The sequence below is a fragment of the Hypanus sabinus genome, chromosome 6 (genome assembly GCF_030144855.1).
Source record: "Hypanus sabinus isolate sHypSab1 chromosome 6, sHypSab1.hap1, whole genome shotgun sequence".
NCBI lineage: Eukaryota > Metazoa > Chordata > Chondrichthyes > Myliobatiformes > Dasyatidae > Hypanus > Hypanus sabinus.
The window spans coordinates 69,690,338-69,710,430 of record NC_082711.1 but is presented as its reverse complement, the minus strand read 5'-3'; the positions used below and the strand labels follow the sequence as shown (position 1 = coordinate 69,710,430).

General features: G+C 40.0%; 1 protein-coding gene across 2 annotated transcripts in view; it reads right to left on the bottom strand.

The window, feature by feature from the left end:
• The window catches only part of blvra (biliverdin reductase A), a 54,122-nt gene that overhangs the window by 3,309 nt on the left and 30,720 nt on the right, over positions 1-20,093 (bottom strand). For both annotated transcript variants that reach the window (XM_059972375.1, XM_059972374.1), the window contains exons 4-6: positions 13,190-13,287; positions 11,682-11,789; positions 9,554-9,725 (exon numbers count right to left, since the gene is read on the bottom strand). In XM_059972375.1, coding sequence (XP_059828358.1) covers positions 9,554-9,725; positions 11,682-11,789; positions 13,190-13,287 — 378 coding nt within the window. The remainder of the gene's footprint in view (positions 1-9,553; positions 9,726-11,681; positions 11,790-13,189; positions 13,288-20,093) is intronic.

The window sequence follows — 20,093 nt, the reverse complement described above, 5'->3', positions numbered from 1 at the left end:
TTTCCCCATCTCCGTATCTAACACACTCACACAACCTATCTGGTCCAGCAAGCTGCTGCTGTCTGTGAAGCATGGAGGGAGGTTTTTAAATGGGCAATAATCTACCATAATTATTTTCTCAATGTCCCAATTTTGCAACTTTGTGTTTCCTGATTTGGTATTGTCAAACATACAGTGCCTATAAAAAGTATTCACCCCCTTGGAAGTTTTCATGTTTTATTGTTTTACAACAATGAATCACAGTGAATTTAATTTGGCTTTTTTGACACTGATCAACAGAAAAAGACTTACTCTCTATAGAGATCGCTATATCTCTTTATCACTTATATCTCTTTAGAGATCTCTAAACTGGTCTCTATAAATTGATCTAAATTAATTACAAATATAAAACATAAAATAATTAATTGCGTAAGTATTCACTCCCCCCCCTTTAAAATGACTTACCAAATCATCACTGGTGCAGCCTATTGGTTTTAGAAGTCACATCATTAGCTAAACAGAGATCACCTGTGTGTAGTCAAGGTGTTTCAATTGATTGTAGTAAAAAATACACCTGTATCTGGAAGATCCAACTACTGGTGAGTCAGTATCCCTGGGCAAAAACTACACCATGAAAACAAAAGAACACTCCAAGCAAGTCCGTGAAAAGGTTATTGAAAAGCATAAGCCAGGAGATGGATACAAGAAAATTTCCAAGTCATTGAATATCCCTTGGAGTACAATTAAATCAATCAACAAAAAATGAAAGAATATAACACAGCTGTAAATCTGCCTGCAGCAGAGCAAGCCATCCTCAAAGACTGAGTGACCCATGCCCTCGCTTGGAAAAATACTAGAAAGATGTTTTCCAAACTCTATCTCAAATACTTAATTACAATCTGGTACCTAACCCTTTGATTGCTCTTTTCGGCACTTCCGGAGAGGGGAACACACACCTAAGTCCGACCAAACATCGCATACTGTCTTTTGCTTCTTTTTTGGCCAGGCACGCAGTCTTGCTCAGGTGGAGGGATGCTGCCCTGCCCACCCATGCTCAGTGGCTTAGGGACATCATGACCAGTCTATACCTTGAGAAGATCCATTATTCAACTCTCAATTCAGACATAAAGTTCCAAAAGGCGAGGGGACCTTTTCTTGAATATTTTCAGAATTTCCAGCCAAACTAAAGGTTCATCCCTTCTTCCTTTCCTCTGCACATAACACCCTCAGCATTCTCCGGTAAAATTTTACGAACTCTGACGTGTAAACATACAACAGTTTATGCGTTAGGAAAATAAACCCTCTCTATACCAATGCAGCTCTATGGGGATAAAGGTTCTGTTTAACCCTTTTTGCTAATGCAATGATGGCTTGGAGATAAGAATTGGGAGGGGCAGGGAAGCAACCAAAGCATGATTGTACTATGGGTGAATCTCTTTCATAGATGTGAATTGTACATTTGTTATGTACTGCACAAACCTCCTTTGTACAATGCTTTCTTGATTTTAAAAACCAATAAAAATATTGCTGAGAAAAAAAAAACTGAGTGACCGTGCAAGAAGGGGACTAGTGAGGGGCACCACCAGGAGACCTATGGCCACTCTGGAGGAGTTACAAGCTTCAGTGGCTGAGATGGGAGATACTGCACATACTACAACTGTTGCCTGGCTGCTTCACCAATTGCAGCTTTATGGGAGACTGGCAAAGAGGAAAAGAAAAAAAAAACTCACATGAAATCTCAGCAAGAGTTTGGCAGAAGGCATGTTGGAGATGCTGAAGTCAGCCAGAAGAAGGTTTTATGGTTAAATAAAACCAAAATTGAGCAAAAAGCCTTTTGGCCATCAGACTAAACACTGCACCTCGTTAAAAATACACCATTCCTACTTTGAAGCATGGTGGTGGCTGCATCATGCTGTGGGGATACTTCACTGCACCAGACTCTGGAAGGCTTGTGAAAGTAGAGGGTAAAATGAATGCAGCAAAATACGGGGAAGCCATGGAGGAAAATCTGGTTGCAGTTTGCAAGAAAACTGCAACTTGAGAGAAGATTTGTCTTCTAGTAAGACAATGATCCCAGGAATAAAGCCAAAAAGCTACACACGAATGGCTTAAAATCAACAAAGTTAATGTCCTGGAGGGGCCAAGTCAGAGTCCAGACCTCAATCCAACTGAGTTTCTGGCTGGACTTGGAAAAAGGCTGTTCACTCACGATCCTCATGCAATCTGTCAGAGCTTGAGCAGTTTTATAAAGAAGAATGGTGAAAATTTGCAGTGTCCAGATATGCAAAGCTGATAGAGACCTATCCACACAGACTCAAGGCTGTAATTGCTGCCAAAGTTGCATCTACTAAATACTGACTTTAAGTGAACACTTATGTAATCAACTATTTTGTGTTTTATATTTGTAATTAATTTAGATCGCTTTGTAGAGATCTGTTTTCACTTTCACATGAAAGAGTCATTTTCTCTTGATCAGTGTCAAAAAAGCCAAATTAGATCCACTGTGATTCAATGTTGTAAAACAATAAAACATGAAAACTCCCAAGGAGGGGTGAATACATTTTACAGGCACTATAGCGCCCAAGAAGAAATGTCCAATTTCTAGACACAGATCTTAATTCCCAAGTCTGCTGAATATTTCTCATGAATTTCTGGAATAGAAATATTCTTATAAAATTCAAGATCAATAGGATACAACATAATTAAAGGTCACCAATGTTCTTTATAACATCGATTCTCCCTGTGGATTATATTAAACATACTTGCATGCAGTAAGAGCTGCTGTGACAATATGAATATTAATAGAGTAAATACTTTGTAAAATTTGCTCCTGAGTTGTGAATAAATTACCTTAGAAGTAGGGACTATTTGAATACCACTACCCTGAGAAATAAGAAGGGAAAATGGGTGACAAACCAATGATGGAAGCCTTTGCATATCATTTTGTAGCAGTTCTGAGTAGTAATGGCACAAGCACTGGATCAAGAATAGAAGTTCTTCTCACGGTAGTTCTACTGAGTATTTTCAGCATGTCCTGCTTTGGATCCAGTTACACATTTTCTTCTTACAATCATGTATTTATTTCAGAAGAATGAGATAAACATGTTCAATTTTATACCACAAAGAGAAATAATTTTAGACATTGCATCATATCCTTTTTTTTTACTATTTCTCTGACTTGTTTCATCACTTAATGATTCCATCAATTTAGAATAAGAAAGCAAACCTACTCTTCAGACTGGACACCCACATCAGGTTTTGGAAATCCATTACAGATGTAGCTTGATTTGCTTCTTTTGTTGTAGTTCTCTCTAATTCATCTATTTCATACAGACATTTTCTGTCCAATAGACTAGAAATTTGATTGCTTTGTGTTTTTCTTGTGTGCTATGGATTGAATTTTACATAGAGGTTTATTGCTAAGTGTGATTAGTTACTGTGAGCAAGCAGAGATCCATTTAGAAAATTTGCTCCTGCTGTTTTGTCACAATTGCGCTTGTATTTAACAAAATTATGATACCGCTTTCATTTTTTTCTAATACCCAATACTTAAAATGTGTGAGCCTTTGCTTCTGCCTTCATTGATGGAGTCAAATTTGCCTGGGCTTCTGGCAATGAAATTTGTTGCTCTTCCTAATGTTAACATCTTCGCTATCAATTCCATCCTGGAGTTGCTCCACTCCCTTTGGAGCACCGCCTTTCTGATGTCCTCTTCATCAATCAACCTCTACCCAGTGATCCTGTTCTTCCCCTCAGACCGCTGTCTCCGTACCACATACCAACTATCACCATAATCTCCTGCCTAATCATCTCTAACCACTACTCTCATCCTAATTTCCCTATTTCTTGAACTTCTGATCCCATCAGTATCTTACTTCTCCCTCCGTTCCCAGCTATGATGATGATCTTGACCTTTGCTCCTCTCTCTGTCCAGCATTGAACCTAAGCTCATCGTTTCCCTATCCCTGAATACTGTATGCATCCTTTCTTCACTTGGTCATATTAAATTTCCAGAATGGAAATGTACATGCACAGCTCAGGATTGATGTACTATTGTGAGTAATGCTTAAGATATAATGAGTAATGAAATGTTGGGGTTAGAGACTCAATCAGACTCCATTGATCCCTCAGTGCTACTCTAGCCCTTTATTTTTTTTGTTTCTACTGTAAAGAACAACCAGGAAATATCACAAGAAGTGATCCAATGCAACGATGATCTCATTGCAAAGTTAAGTATACATCTTCTCCATCTTCCTCTGAGAATCCCATTATGTCTGGCATTCTGTGACACACTATTGAATTCGTGCTGCTAAGTTAGATTGCTGTTAATTCTAGGTAACAGAATGAGATGCGGCAATTAGTGCAAAATCCTCAATCGTGTAATTTCCTTTGGGGAAAAAAAACTGAAAAAATGCCCCACTTAGTGTATTGAGGATTGGTGTTCTCAAGTCTACATGGTCTTCTAACAGCCTGCAGGCATTCATCTTACAGTCATAGAAATATGGCAAAAAAGCAAACCCCTCCGCCCACCGAGTTTACACTGACTCATTTACACTAACCTTACATTAAACCTGTGTTTGTATTCCTACCACATTCTAATCAGCTACCTCAAATTCTATTGTTCATTTACAACTAGAGACAATTTACAATGCTGAATAATGTACCAATCCACATGTGTTTGTGGAAGGAAACTGGAACTGGAACACTCAGAGGTCACAGGGAAAACATGCACACTCATGCAGACAACACCTGAGGTCAGGAATGAGCCTTGGTCTCTGGCGCTGCAAGACAGCAGCTCTAACACCTGCTCCACTGTGCCACCTATCTTCTTCTAGATAGGTGCTTCTTACTGATTGATTGTTCCTAACTCTGTTCTTGCCTTAGACACACTTGTTGCTGGTGTTATTGGGCACTCAGTCCTTACCCCGACCCACTTCTGTCCCACCCCTATTCCCCGCACCTTCCCAAATTTTCCTGACCTTTTGATTACTTCCAGAACACCCATCCCCTTCCAGTCTGACGGTAACTCACTGGCTCACCGAATCTTTCTAAACTGGCTGCTCAACTGATCCAAGCATCATTGCCTATCTTTTTCCTGAATGTCCACATCTGCGCCAGGTGCACCGAACTGCAGCTCCTGAAGGACCGAGTTAGGGAACTGGAGCTGCAGCTCGATGACCTTCGCCTGGTCAAGGAGAGTGAGGACGTGATTGAGAGGAGTTACAGGCAGGTGGTCACTCCGGGGCCACAGGAGGCAGATAGGTGGGTCACGGTCAGGAAGGGGAAGAGGCAGGTACTAGAGAGTACCCCAGTGGCTGTACCCCTTGACAATTTGAGTACTGTTGGGGGGGACAGCCTACCTGGTGGAAGTGACAGTGGCCGGGCCTCCGGCACAGAGGACGGCCCTGTAGCTCAGAAGGGTAGGGATAGAAGAAAGAGGACCATAGTAATAGGGGACTCGATAGTCAGGGGTTCAGACAGGCAGTTCTGTGGAGGTGATCGGGAGTCCCGGATGGTAATTTGCCTCCCTGGTGCCAGGGTTCGGGACGTTTCTGATCGCGTCCAAGATATCCTGAAGTAGGAGGGTGAGGAGCCAGAGGTCGTGGTACATGTAGGTACCAATGACATAGGTAGGAAAGGGGAAGAGGTCCTGAAACGAGAGTATAGGGAGTTAGGAAGGCAGTTAAGAAGAAGGACCGCAAAGGTAGTAATCTCGGGATTACTGCCTGTGCCACGCGACAGTGAGAGTAGAAATGGAATTAGGTGGAGGATGAATGCTTGGCTGTGGGATTGGAGCGGGGGCAGGGATTCAAGTTTCTGGATCATTGGGACCTCTTCTGGGGCAGGTGTGACCTGTTCAAGAAGGACGGGTTACACTTGAATCCTGGGGGGACCAATATCCTAGCGGGGAGGTTTGCTAGGGCTACAGGGCAGACTTTAAACTAGTAAGATGGGGGGTGGGAATCAATTTGAGGAAACTATGGGAGAGGAGGTTAGTTCACCAGTAGAAAAAGTAAAGAGACAGTGTGTGAGGGAGGAAAGGCGGGTGATGGAGAAGGGATGCGCTCAGCCCGAAGATGTAGGGGAGAAAAAAGAAAAGGATAATAAATTTGAATGCATTGTTAGGGATGAAAAGAGAGGAGGAGGTGGAGAGTATCTTAAATGTATCTATTTTAATGCTAGCATTGTAAGAAAGGTGGATGAGCTTAAAGCGTGGATTGATACCTGGAATTATGATGTTGTAGCTATTAGTGAAACATGGTTGCAGGAAGGGTGTGATTGGCAACTAAATATTCCTGGATTTAGTTGCTTCAGGTGTGATAGAGTAGGAGGGGCCAGAGGAGGAGGTGTTGCATTGCTTGTCTGAGAAAATCTTATGGCGGTGCTTTGGAAGGATAGATTAGAGAGCTCCTCTAGGGAGGCTATTTGGGTGGAGTTGAGGAATGGGAAAGGTGTAGTAACACTGATAGGAGTATATTATAGGTCACCTAATGGGGAGCGTGAGTTGGAAGAGCAAATGTGTAAGGAGATAGCAGATATTTGTAGTAAACACAAGGTGGTGATTGTGGGAGATTTTAATTTTCCACACGTAGACTGGGAAGCTCATTCTGTAAAAGGGCTGGATGGTTTAGAGTTTGTGAAATGTGTGCAGGATAGTTTTTTGCAACAATACATAGAAGTACCGACTAGAGATGGGGCAGTGTTGGATCTCCTGTTAGGGAATGCGATAGGTCAGCTGACAGATGTATGTGTTAGGGAGCACTTCGGGTCCAGTGATCACAATAGCATTAGCTTCAATATAATTATGGAGAAGGACAGAACAGGACCTAGAGTTGAGATTTTTGATTGGAGTAAGGCTAACTTTGAGGAGATGCGAAGGGATTTAGCGAGAGTGGATTGGGTCAAGTTGTTTTATGGGAAGGATGTAATAGAGTAATGGAGGTCATTTAAGGGTGAAATTATGAGGGTACAGAATCTTTATGTTCCTGTTAGGTTGAAAGGAAAGGTTAAAGGTTTGAAAGCACCATGGTTTTCAAGGGATATTACAAATTTGGTTCGGAAAAAGAGGGATGTCTACAATAGATATAGGCAGCATGGAGTAAAGGAATTGCTCAAGGAATATAAAGAATGTAAAAGGAATCTTAAGAAAGAGATTAGAAAAGCTAAAAGAAGATATGAGGTTGGTTTGGCAAATAAGGTGAAAGTAAATCCGAAAGGTTTCTACAGTTATATTAAAAGCAAGAGGATAGTGAGGGATAAAATTGGCCCCTTAGAGAATCAGAGTGGTCAGCTATGCGTGGAGCCGAGGGAGATGGGAGAGATTTTGAATGATTTCTTCTCTTCGGTATTCACTAAGGAGAAGGATATTGAATTGAGTAAGGTGTGGGAAACAAGTAAGGAAGTTATGGAACCTATGACAATTAAAGAGGTGGAAGTACTGGCGCTTTTAAGATATTTAAAAGTGGATAAATCTCCGGGTCCTGACAGGATATTCCCCAGGACCTTGAGGGAAGTTTGTGTAGAAATAGCAGGAGCTCTGACGGAGATCTTTAAGATGTCATTAGAAACGGGGATTGTGCAGGAGGATTGGCGTATTGCTCATGTGGTTCCATTGTTTAAAAAGGGTTCTAGAAGTAAGGCTAGCAATTATAGATCTGTCAGTTTGACATCAGTGGTGGGTAAATTAATGGAAAGTATTCTTAGAGATAGTATTAATAATTATCTGGAGAGACAGGATCTGATTAGGAGTAGCCAGCATGGATTTGTGCGTGGAAGGTCATGTTTGACAAACCTTATTGAATTTTTTGAAGAAGTTACGAGGAATGTTGATGAGGGTAAGGCAGTGGATGTTGTCTATATGGACTTCAGCAAAGCCTTTGACAAAGTTCCACATGGAAGGTTAGTTAAGAAGGTTCAGTCGTTAGGTATTAATGCTGGAGTAATAAAATGGATTCAACAGTGGCTAGATGGGAGATGCCAGAGAGTAGTGGTGGATAATTGTTTATCAGGATGGAGGCCGGTGACAAGCGGGGTGCCTCAGGGATCTGTTTTGGGCTCAATGTTGTTTGTAATATACATAAATGATCTGGATGATGGGGTGGTAAATTGGATTAGTAAGTATGCCAATGATACTAAGGTAGGAGGTGTTGTGGATAATGAGGTGGGTTTTCAAAGCTTGCAGGGAGATTTATGCCAGTTAGAAGAATGGGCTGAACGTTGGCAGATGGAGTTTAATGCTGAGAAGTGTGAGGTTCTACATTTTGGCAGGAATAATCCAAATAGAACATACAGGGTAAATAGTAGGGCATTGAGGAATGCAGAGGAACAGAGAGATCTAGGAATAACAGTGCATAGTTCCCTGAAGGTGGAGTATCATGTAGATAGGGTGGTGAAGAAGGCTTTTGGAACGCTGGCCTTTATAAATAAAAGCATTGAGTACAGAAGTTGGGATGTAATGTTAAAATTGTACAAGGCATTGGTAAGGCCAAATTTGGAATATTGTGTGCAGTTCTGGTCACCGAATTATAGGAAAGATATCAATAAATTAGAGAGAGTGCAGAGACGATTTACTAGGATGTTACCTGGGTTTCAGCACTTAAGTTACAGAGAAAGGTTGAGCAAGTTAGGTCTCTATTCATTGGAGCGTAGAAGGTTGAGGGGGGATTTGATCGAGGTATTTAAAATTTTGAGAGGGATAGATAGAGTTGACGTGAATAGGCTGTTTCCATTGAGAGTAGGGGAGATTCAAACGAGAGGACATGATTTGAGAGTTAGGGGGCAGAAGTTTAAGGGAAACACGAGGGGGTATTTCTTTACTCAGAGAGTGACAGCTGTGTGGAATGAGCTTCCTGTAGAAGTAGTAGAGGCCAGTTCAGTTGTGTCATTTAAGGTAAAATTCGATAGGTATATGGACAGGAAAGGAGTGGAGGGTTTTGGGCTGAGTGCGGGCAGGTGGGACTAGGTAAGATTAAGAGTTCGGCACAGACTAGGAGGGCCGAGATGGCCTGTCCGTGCTGTGATTGTTATATGGTTATATGGTCTCCCCTCAAAATTTCTGCCTTCTCCCAAATCCATGACCTCTCTGCCTTTGGGAATGTTTCTGTGAACATTTAAGCATATAACTCCTATTCTTTCATGAAGAATGCTAAACTGGCATGGCTGTCCTGTACGGTACTGCTTAAATGCATATTTTCAGGCACAGTGTAATTTACAGATAGTGGAAAGCAAGTCAGTATACTGTAGATGATGGGTCAGTGCAGGATTCTGATTTCACTATTTCTAGCCAAGCATTTCTATCTCATTGCAACTTTGAAGCCTGGTCTCTGAATCAAAAGATAGTTTTGCAATTTACTGTATTATGACTTTAAGTTACTAAATTTTCCTCTATTGGACCCTGACTGTTCCTACTAGCCTTTAGCTATAATTTGACAGACACTATTAGCTCACCCTTTACCTCTCTTTCTAGATGCAAGTGGGCAATGCTTCAATTATATTTTACAAATAACTCCTTATGTCTACTGCTTGCAATTAGTAAAACTGAAATTGCCACATGACTGATATCAGAAAATCTAACCTGCTATTTTTAGTGTGGAATTGTACTGTCATCTTTGAGTATTGCTGGTTTTGATCTTCACTGAATATAGCAGACTTGAACGTGAGTTCTCCAAACAAATCCACAAGCCACGTCAGACGGGACACCCCGCTGAAGGCAAGAAAGCCAGTACGTTGTCTATTCAAAGGTCCACCTGGAAGGTAAATAGTTATCTCCCCTTGTCTTATAACAAGAAGATTCTTCAAATGTAAGTATTTAAAAATAAATGAATAAGAAACCAAACACAATACACTTGTAATAAATGCCTCCTTAAACAGTAATGCATTCAAAATTTTGTTGCTGAAATTATAAATAGAGTTTTCAACATAATGAATGTCAATATTGAAACTACCTTGAGATATACAATTCGCAATTGACAGAAGAGATGAACCTGGTCTTACGAAGTAAGAATCTCTTGAACAAGGATCATATTTTACCATAATTGGTGCTAAATTTGGTTTGGAATCTCAACTGTTCTTACTATATGATGGGGAATGAAGATCACCCCGTGCTTGGGTCTTTTAAACCAGAATATTAATTGGTTCACATCATTTTAGTGATTATTTCTTGAGATATAATCTTAAAGAGAAAGCATTAACTGCAGACTTGTCTGTCTGTAAAGGGTGATTGTCCAAAGATTAGACTTGATTTGCTGGTATCCTGGCTAACTCTCCACAAGCACCAATTTACACTGGATATTTATGTGAGGTGACATGTTGCCTGAGGATTGGAAAGGTGCTATATGAATACAAATTATTTAGTTCTTATGGGCTGCATTAAAAACATATAAAGTACATTGAATGTGGTAGGTAATGAGAATTGTCAGTGAGAATGCAGAGCTTTATTTTCAATGACAGGTGCGTGGCAAAACTGGCCAGGCATGGAACTGATTAAATATCCTACAACTGGGTTCTTTAGTGCCAATGTTTCACTTAAAAAGTACCAGAAGATGGTTTGGGGAGAATTAAGAGTAAAATCTGTAGTAATTTGAAAAGAAAGAATATCTAAATTCACATTGATTTCTTGAACACTAATAATATTTAAAAACGTTTGAAATCTGTAGAGCTTTTCTCTTCCACAATACACTTTTTTCTGCCCTACTTCAAAAATTGTGCTGCACTGAAATATTAAGCAGCTAAGAGTGGACTGATGGTAGTTAATAGCCAATAACGTGCTTGAGACCCTACATAGACTGGACAATTGTTTTTTTGTGCTGTTGACTGAAAATGTTATGCTCTTCACCTGATTTGTCCTCTTGTTGAGTAAAGCTTTATGTAAAATTCATCACCTTGCTTAAAGTGGCAACAACTACACCACACGGGGATACTTAAGGTGGTGCAAAACAAACCAAAAACCAAACAACTGCTGAAGGAACTCAGTGAATTAAGCAGCATCTGTGGAAGCAAAAGAATAGTTGAAGTTTCTGGTCACATCCTGATACAAGGTCTTTGCCTCCATAGATGCCCCTCAATCCACAAAGTTCATCGAGCAGTTTGTTTTTTGCTGCATTTTATGGGATTTGGTTAAGTTAAAAAAAACTTGCATTTATATCATGACTTCCACCTATCATACTTTACAATAAAAATACATTGAAGTGTAGTCATTAATCTATAGTAAAAACAAGTTAACTGATGCTGCCTTCAATTTTAATGAAAGGCGTTCACTGGTGTAACAAATACCAGGATAATAGTTCCTATTTATTTTCTTTCCCTCACTAACCAGAATAAACAAGAAAAGTATGGCCAGGATTAGCAAAGAGCTGAGAGCCCTCAGGTGAAAATTATGGTAGAAAAAGAAAACTTTACATTTGTGAGACAGCTTTCATGACATTAGAACCTTTCAAAATATCAACCAGTGGAGAGGTTTTGATATGTAGAAATGAAGTTTTTTGTTATTGAAGGTGAGTTGGCATCATCCTATCACTACATAAAAGTGTGTCTCAGTCAAAAAGGAAGCTTTTCTTACTTCAGTTATCATCTCTAATAAATTAAACTGTTGTGCTAATAGTAGAATGATATATAACCACAACTGTAAAAGCAAGTTTTCACTTTTATATTTTATAATGCTCATTTCTACAGCTTTTTAGGTACAAGCATTTCATTATGGCTACCTGTGAAATGCAGAGTACCCTCGATCAGCTCTTTCCCATTCACTTTTTGTTTTAACAGGCTGTATTCTGCTGTCAGTAGTTCTATATGCTCCACATGTAGAACCTTTCCTGCATTCAGAAAAATTACATACACAATATATACATTATCATTGTATCTGTGACATAACTGTATAAACAAAACTTACTCAAACACATAAACACAATAAAATTCTAAACAGATTGTTGCTATGTTATTAATTCTGTGCGCATTTATAGAATTTCCACATTTATTTTATGATGAAAGCTGTCCTTGAAAGACGATTATTAAGTAATTATTCCCTTTAGTACAGGTAATGCTACAGTGTCTCAGTGTGTGCAGTTTCTCAGCCAGAGGTGCAGAGAAATTCAGTTTCACTTCCAATCAACGGAAGTTTTCAGTGTCCACATTTCTGTGAGCCTTGTTGTCCAAAAATAATAAATATACATCAATAATAAATTTGGACGTTGTACTGTAGTGTATTTAGAAATTTATAGAAAGTTTCTTCTTGAGATGAAGCAATGAAATAAAATAAAAATTTTCAGTGGTTTAATATGCTGGGTTAAAAGGAAAAGATAAAATAAATGCTGCATTTGTCACTGTCATTAGTGTTCATGTTTTCCATTAAAAGTCTCTTATGATACATCTACAATTTAAGATATTGTGTGTGGATAATTATACACTTTACTTTAACAAGGGATGAAAAAGTCAAACCTCAATGTTGACTTTCAAAACAGATTAAATGACTGTGTTGCCCTTCAAAAGATATAGCAACCCTCATTGTCTGAATTGTTTGATCCACTGCCTGATCAAATGGAGAACATTATAAAGTAATGCTTAAATCATGATTTCAGAGTTGACATTTCTGTATATAAAATTAAGTTTGATACTTTCATATGAAAGAAACACATTATGAGTCTAATTTCAGAATGTTTTTGCTTTATTTTAAACTCAATATTAACCATATACTTCTATTGAATGAGTATAAGTGACATTTAACTACGGGATATAGAACTGCTGTGTTCTTATCAGTGAACTGAAAAGCCTTAAGTTTTTAATAATTACTTAAGAGTTCCTCAATAATACTGAACAAGTGTTTAGCCAAAACAAATAAAGAGTGTATTTTGAAATGTTCACATAGAGTTTTTGTATGCACCTGTGAATAAGTTTGCAAAGGAAGCCAACTGTGAGCAGTAAATATCACTTATTCTGCTCTGCCTAATTTTATTTTGGATCAAATTAAATAAAATACAAAAAACAAAAACAAATTTCCTTTCCACTGTTGAATTGGTGACTGAAATTACCAATTGGAATAATTAGTGTGCAAGTTGATATTAATATTAGAAGCAATTAGTTAAATAGGCATGCTCAGGGTTAACCCCGATTCTGATCAGAAATTCACCATGCTCTTTCATTGGCATTTGGACTCATGTCCAATTATTAATCCAATCCCTGATAACATTGTTTTACCATACCTGTCTCATTAAATTACCTTTGGCATCAGCAAGTTCCCACAGTTCACAGGCAGCATCCACTGAGAGTGCCATTGGGTATTCTACACAAACATGCTTCCCTGCATTCAAAAATTTCCTTTTGAATAAAATGAACATAATCAACAAACTTGCATGATTATTTTGGAAACAAACTGAATCTAACACAGTCCATGTTCTTCTTGGAAACAAAAGACAATTATTATTTTCTCACTCTTTCTAGTCTGTATCATACTCTGATATTTAAAAAAAAAAGCATGGAGCAACAGGGAAGGGGATTCAGCTTCATGAGAAGAGAAGGATAACTGTAATGAAGATGATGGCCTGTTTGAGGAGCTTTAACATTTCAGACTGGCCTGTTTTTTGTTACTCATAAATCTGAATATGGAATATACAGCAGAACAGCATAGGAACAAGCAATTTGGCCCACAATGTTGTGTTGAACTAATTAAAGTAGTAATCAAATGCCTAATTAAAACTTCTTTCTGCCTACACAATGTCCATATCCATCCATTCTCTGCACATTAATGTGCCTAACCAAGAGCCCCTGATGCCTATAGGATAGTTGCTTCCACCATTAACTCTGGCACCCACCATTCTCTCTGTAAAAAAAAATTGCCATGCACATCTCATTTGAACTTACCCCCGCTCACCTTAAATCTATGCCCTCTAATATTAGACATTTTGACTCTGGGGGGAAAAAAGATCCCAGTTGTCCACTCTTGTCTGGTCTGCTTCCATACACATTTCAAATTGCCTATAAGGTTCTCCTCTGGAATCACAATTGTACAGCACCAAAATGGGACCTTTTGCCCACCATATCTATGCTAAATTTTTGACAATTTCTATCATTCCAATGCCTGCAGTAGTCAGTATCCTTCAATATCTTCACCATATTAAATTTCTGTCTGAATGTTACTTAAACAAAGTAATTGAAGCTGATTCCACCACCTTCTTTGCCAGAGAGTTCCAGATATCAACCACTCTCTGTACAGATATCAATCACTCTGTTAAAAAAAAACTTTCCCCTCTAAGGCTTTTTTCTCTCATCTTAAATCTACAGTATGTCCTCGACTTGTTACCCCTGCCATGGGAAAATGATTTTGATCTATACTCATAAACATAATTTAATATACCTCTTATCATTTCAGTCCTCAACCTCCTTCCCTCTAGGTTAACTAAAAAGCTCACTCTATCTAATCCCTTCCCATAACTAAAGTTCATTAGTCCAGCCAACATCCTGGTGAATTTTTAAATCAGTGGTATAGTCACAGTTGAATTGCAACAGAGGTCTCATGGAGGCCGGGGAGTGATGCACCATCAATAACTCACACTGAGACGCAAGGCGAGATATCGGCTTTTATTGACTGGAAGAAGGAACCAGGAGTGAGTGTCCATCATACTATGTCCTGGAGACTGAGGCCGAGCGTCAGGCCTCAGATCGCCTTTATACAGGGGCCTGTGGGAGGAGCCACAGGAGCAGTCAGCAGGGGGCGTGTCCAGACAGGCACATAGTTCACCACAGGGAGCGAGAAATTTTTAAAAGCAGCTTTCATATGACAGCATTTATTTGGCAATGCAGTCATGATTCAGTAGCAAGGGTGAATAAAAATAAAGCAGTGACAAGCCCAGTGGCCATTGTTGGAGTGGACCAGTGATAGAGTGGACTTTTGGATCATCAGGCAAGAGCAGGCTTGGGCGAGGTGCATATTAGGTAAGTTTCTTCTTCATCTGTTAGTGCATAGTTAGAGCAATGAGGATGGCTCCGGGGGTTATGTTGTGTTCTTTGTGTGAGATTTGGGAATTCTGAGAGACCTCCAGCCTCCTGGATAACCACATCTGCACTAGGTGCACAGGGCTGCAGCTCGATGACCTTCGGCTCAAGCAGGAAACTGAGGAGACGGCACGCCGTGACCGGATCTCTGGCACTGAGTCTGGCGATGCAGCTCAGAAGGGAAAGGGGAAGAATAGGACTGCAACAGTGATAGGGGATTCCATAGTTAGAGAAGAAGACACGAAATCCTGTAGACACGATGGAGACACCCGGTGGTATGTTGCCTCTCAGGTGCTGGGGTCAGATCAAGTCCACAACATCCTAAAGAGGGAGGGTGAGCAGCCAGAAGTCTTGGCATATATTTTCGCCAATGACATAAGTAGGAAAAAATGAGGAGATCCTGAACAGAGAACAGGTAGAAAGCTGAAAAGCAGGATATCGAAGGTAGCAATCTCTGGATTGCTCCCTCTGTCATGTACCACTGAGGGTAAGAATAGAATGATTTGGTAGATGAAATAGCTGAGAAACTGGTGCAGGAGGTAGGGTTTCAGATTTCTGGGGAAGGTAAGACTCTCACAAAAGGGAAGGGTTACAACTTAACCCCAGGGGACCAATATCCTTGCAGGAATGTTTGCTAGAGCTGTTGGGCAGAGTTTAAACTCACATGGCAGGAGGATGGGAACCAGATGGGCTAAGGACAGTTTACAAGCAGAGGCAGTGTGTAGTGAGATTGTCAGGAAGGATGACAGGTCAAATTTACAGTCAGTGGGATTAGCTCCAGTGTAAAAGGGCAATGGATACAGAATTCTAGGTGTTATATCTGAAAGCATGTAGTACAGGGAAAAAGGTAGATTATGCTGTGTTGCAGTTAGAGATTGGCAAATATGATGTTCTGAGCATCATGGAGCATAGCTGAAAAGAGTTTATAGTTGGGAGCTTAACATCCAAGGGCACACATTTTATCAAAAGGACAGGCAGGTAGGCAGAGGGGGTGGTGTCGCTTTGTTGGTTAAAAAAAAATGAAATAAAATCCTTCTGACATAGGATCAGAAGGTGTGGATTGAGTTAAGAAACTGCAATCCTTAAGGGATTTATAAACAGGCCTCTGAATCTAGCCAGGATGTGGAGTACAAATTACAGTGGGGACATAGAAAAGGCATGTAAGAAGGGCAATATTACGATAGACATGGGGGATTTCAATATGCAGGTGGATTGGGAAAATCAGGTTGATGAGAGGCAACTTGTAGAACGCTTACAAGATGGCTTTTTAGAGCAGCTTGTGGTTGAGCCCACTAGGAAATCAGCTATTCTGGATTGGGGGGCTGTGTAATGAACTGGATTTGATTAGGGAGGTTAAGATAAAGGAACCCTTAGGAGGAAGTTATCACAATATAATAAATTACAGTGTGACTTATGAGAGGGAGAAGATAAAGTCAGATGTATTAATATTACAGTGGTGTGAAGTGAATTACAGAGACACGAGAGAGGATCCAGCCAATGTTGATTGGAAGGAGACACTAGCAGGGATGTCAGCAGAGCAGCAATGGTTGGAATCGCTGAGAACAATTCAGAAGGTGCAGGATGGATAGTGTTCTAAAAGCAGGATGACACAATCGGGGCTGACAAGGGAAGTCAAAGTGACCATAAGAGCAAATGAAAGGGCATACAATACAGCAAAAATTAGTGGGAAATTAGAGGATTGGAAGCTTTTAATAACATATATGAGAGAGTGAGAGAGAGAGAGAGAAGAAAGTGAGGCGAGAGTAGATATTGGACCATTGGAAAATGAGCTGGATAGGAAGTAATGGTGAACAAGGAAATGGCAGATGAACTGAGTAAGTATTTTGCATTATTCTTCACTGTGGAAGACACTAGCAATATGGTGGAAGTGCGAGAGTGTCAGAGGTTAGAAGTAAGTGAAGTTGCCATTACTAGTGAGAAGGCTCTTGGGAATCTGAAAGGTCTGATGATAGATAAGGTAGATACCAAGAGAGGTGGAGGAATAGGTAGTGTTGAGGAAGCAGGGAGGCTGCAAACGGATTTGGACATATTAGAAGAATGGGCAAGGAAATGGCAAATGGAATACACAGTACAGAAGTGAATACTCATGTACTTTTGTAGAAAGAATAAAAGCATAGTGTATTTTCTAAAAGAGAAAATTCAAAACTCTGAGATGTAAAGGGACTTGGGAGTCCTCATACAGGATTCCCTAAGGGTTAATTTGCAGGTTGAGTCAGTGAAGAGGAAGGCAAATGCAATGTTAGCATTCATTCTGTGAGGACTAGAATATAAAAGCAAGGATGTAATGCTGATTCTTTTTAAGACACTGGTGAGGCCTCACTTGGTGTATTGTGAGCATTTTTGGACCCCTTGTTTAAGAAAGGATGTGCTGACATTGGAGAGGGTTCAGGGGAGTTTCTCGAGAATGATTCTGGGAATGAAAGGCTTATAGTTTGAGGAATGATTGATAGCTTTGATTCCAGCTACTTGCTGGAATTTAGAAGAATGAGGTGGGGGATCACATTGAAACCTATTCAATATTGAAAGGCCTAGATAGAATGGATGTGGAGAGGACTTTTTCCTGTTTTTTTCTGGTCCAGGACCAGAGGGCACAGCTTGAGAACAGAGGGACATCTATGCAGAATGGAGATGAGGAGGAATTTCTCTAGCCAAAGGGTGGTGAATCTGTGGAATTCATTGCCACACGTGGCTGTGGAGGCCAAGTCCTTGACTGTATTTAAGACAGAGTTTGATAGGTTCTTGGGTCAGCGTGTGAAACGTTATGAGGAGAAGGAAGGAGAATGAGGTTGAGAGGGAAATGGATCAGCCATGATGAAATGCCGGAACAGACTTGATGGGCCAAATAGCATAACTCTGCTCCTATATGACTTATGGTGTTATAACCACATTCTACTTGTAGTGTGAGATCTGCACATAATACTCCACGTATGACCTTACTAGTGTTATGAAAAGTTGCAACACTAAACGACTTGCATATTCCATGCCTTGACCTATGAAAGCCAGCACGCCATATGCCTTTTTCACTACCCAACCTGTGTTGTCACAGTGAGGCATCTAAGAGATTGGAATCGGTTTTTTACTGTCACATGTAATGGAATACCATGAAATAGTTGTCTCGAATACTATACATACAGATCAAATTGTTACACAGTGCACCCAAGAAGGACCAGGTAATACAGTAACAAAATTAGAATAAAGTGTAAGAGTTCGAGAGAAAGCGGACAAAAAAAGACAATAAAATGCAAAGTCATGCAAGTTATATTGTGAGGTCCAGAGTCCATCTTATTGTACTAAGGAACCATTTAATTAATCATATAACAGTGGTTTAGAAGCTATCCTTAAGCCTGGAGGTACATGCTTTCAGGATTTTGTATCTTCTGCCTAACAGCAATGTCTGGGGTGGGTACAGAGGAGTACGGGGAACTACAGAGGCATGAGAGAGGAGCACGCCAAAGTTGATTGGAAAGGAACACTAGCAGGGATAACTGCAGAACAACATTGGCTGGAGTTTCTGGGAGCAATTCGGAAGATGCAGGATAGATACATTCTAAAGAAGATGTATTCTAAAGGGATGATGAAGCAACTGTGGCTGACAAAGAGAGTAAAAGTAAAAGAAGGCATACAATATAGCAAATATTAGTGGGAAACTAGAGGATTGGTAAACTTTTAAAAACCAACAGAAGACAATTATAAAAGCAATAAAGGACGAAGTATGAAGATAAGCTAGCCAATATAATAAAAAGAGGATTCTGAAGGATTTTTCAGATATATACAGTATAAAAGAGAGGTGAGAGTGGATTTCAGGCTGCTGAAAAATAACACTGGAGAGTTAGTAATGAGGACAAAAGAATTGGCGGACAAACTCAATAAGTCTTTTGCATCAATCTTCACTGTGGTATGACACCAGCAGTATGTCAGAAATTCGAGAACGTCAGGAGGTAGAAGTGAGTGTGATTACTATTACTAAGGAGAAAGTGCTTGGGACACTGAAAGGTCTGAAGGTAGAGAAGTCACCTGGACCAGACCGACAAAACCCCAGGGTTCTGAAAGAGGTAGCTGAAGAGATTGTGGAGGCATTGGTGTTGATCTTTCAAAAATCACTAGATTCTGTACTGGTTCCTGAAGACTGAAAAACTACAAATGTCACTCCACTCTTTAAGAAGGGAGGAAGACAAAAGACAGGAAATTAAAGGCCAGTTAGTCTGACTTCAGTGGTTAGGCAGATGTTGGAGTCCAATATTAAAGTTGAAGTTTTGTGGTACTTGGAGGCACACGATAACATAAGCCAAAGTCAGCAAGGTTTCCTTCTATTTTAAATTCTTTGAAGAAGTAACAGGCAGGATAGACAAAAGAGTCAGTGGATGTTGTTTACTTGGATTTTCAGAAGACCTTTGAAAAGGTGCCACACACGAGATTGCTAACAGCACATGGCATTGCAGGAAAGGTACCCGCATAGATAGAAGGTTGGCTAACTGACAAAGGCAAAGAGTGGGAGTAAGGGGGGCCTTTTCTGGTTGGCTGCTGGTGACTAATAGTGTTCCGAAGGGGTCAGTATTGGGACTGCTTCTTTTCATGTTATATGTTAATGATTTGGGTGATGGAATTGATGTGGCTAAGTTTGCAGATGATATGAATATAGCTGGAGGGGTAGGTACTGTTCACACTGTTCACGAAGCAGAGTTTATGCGGAAGGACAGATGGATGAGGAGAATGATCAAAAAAGTAGAAAATAGTGTAGAGAACTGTATGGTCATGCACTCTAGTAGAAGAAATAAAGGTGTAGACTATTTTCTAAACAGGGAGAAAATTAAGAAATCAGAGGAGCAAAGGGACTTGGAGGGGGTTCTCTTGTACTATTCCCCAAAAGGTTAACTTGCAGTCTGAGTCAGTGGTAATTAGGCAAATGCAATGTTAGCGTTCATTTTGAGAGGACCAGAATATAAATGCAGGAAGGTTAAGCTGAGGCTTTATAAGGCATTAGTCAAATTACACTTGGGAGTATTGTGAGCAATCTTGGGCCCCGTGTCTAAGAAAGGATGTGCTAACATTGGAGAGGGTCCAGAGGAGGCTAAAAATGAAACGATTAATGTATGAGGTGCGTTTGATGGCTT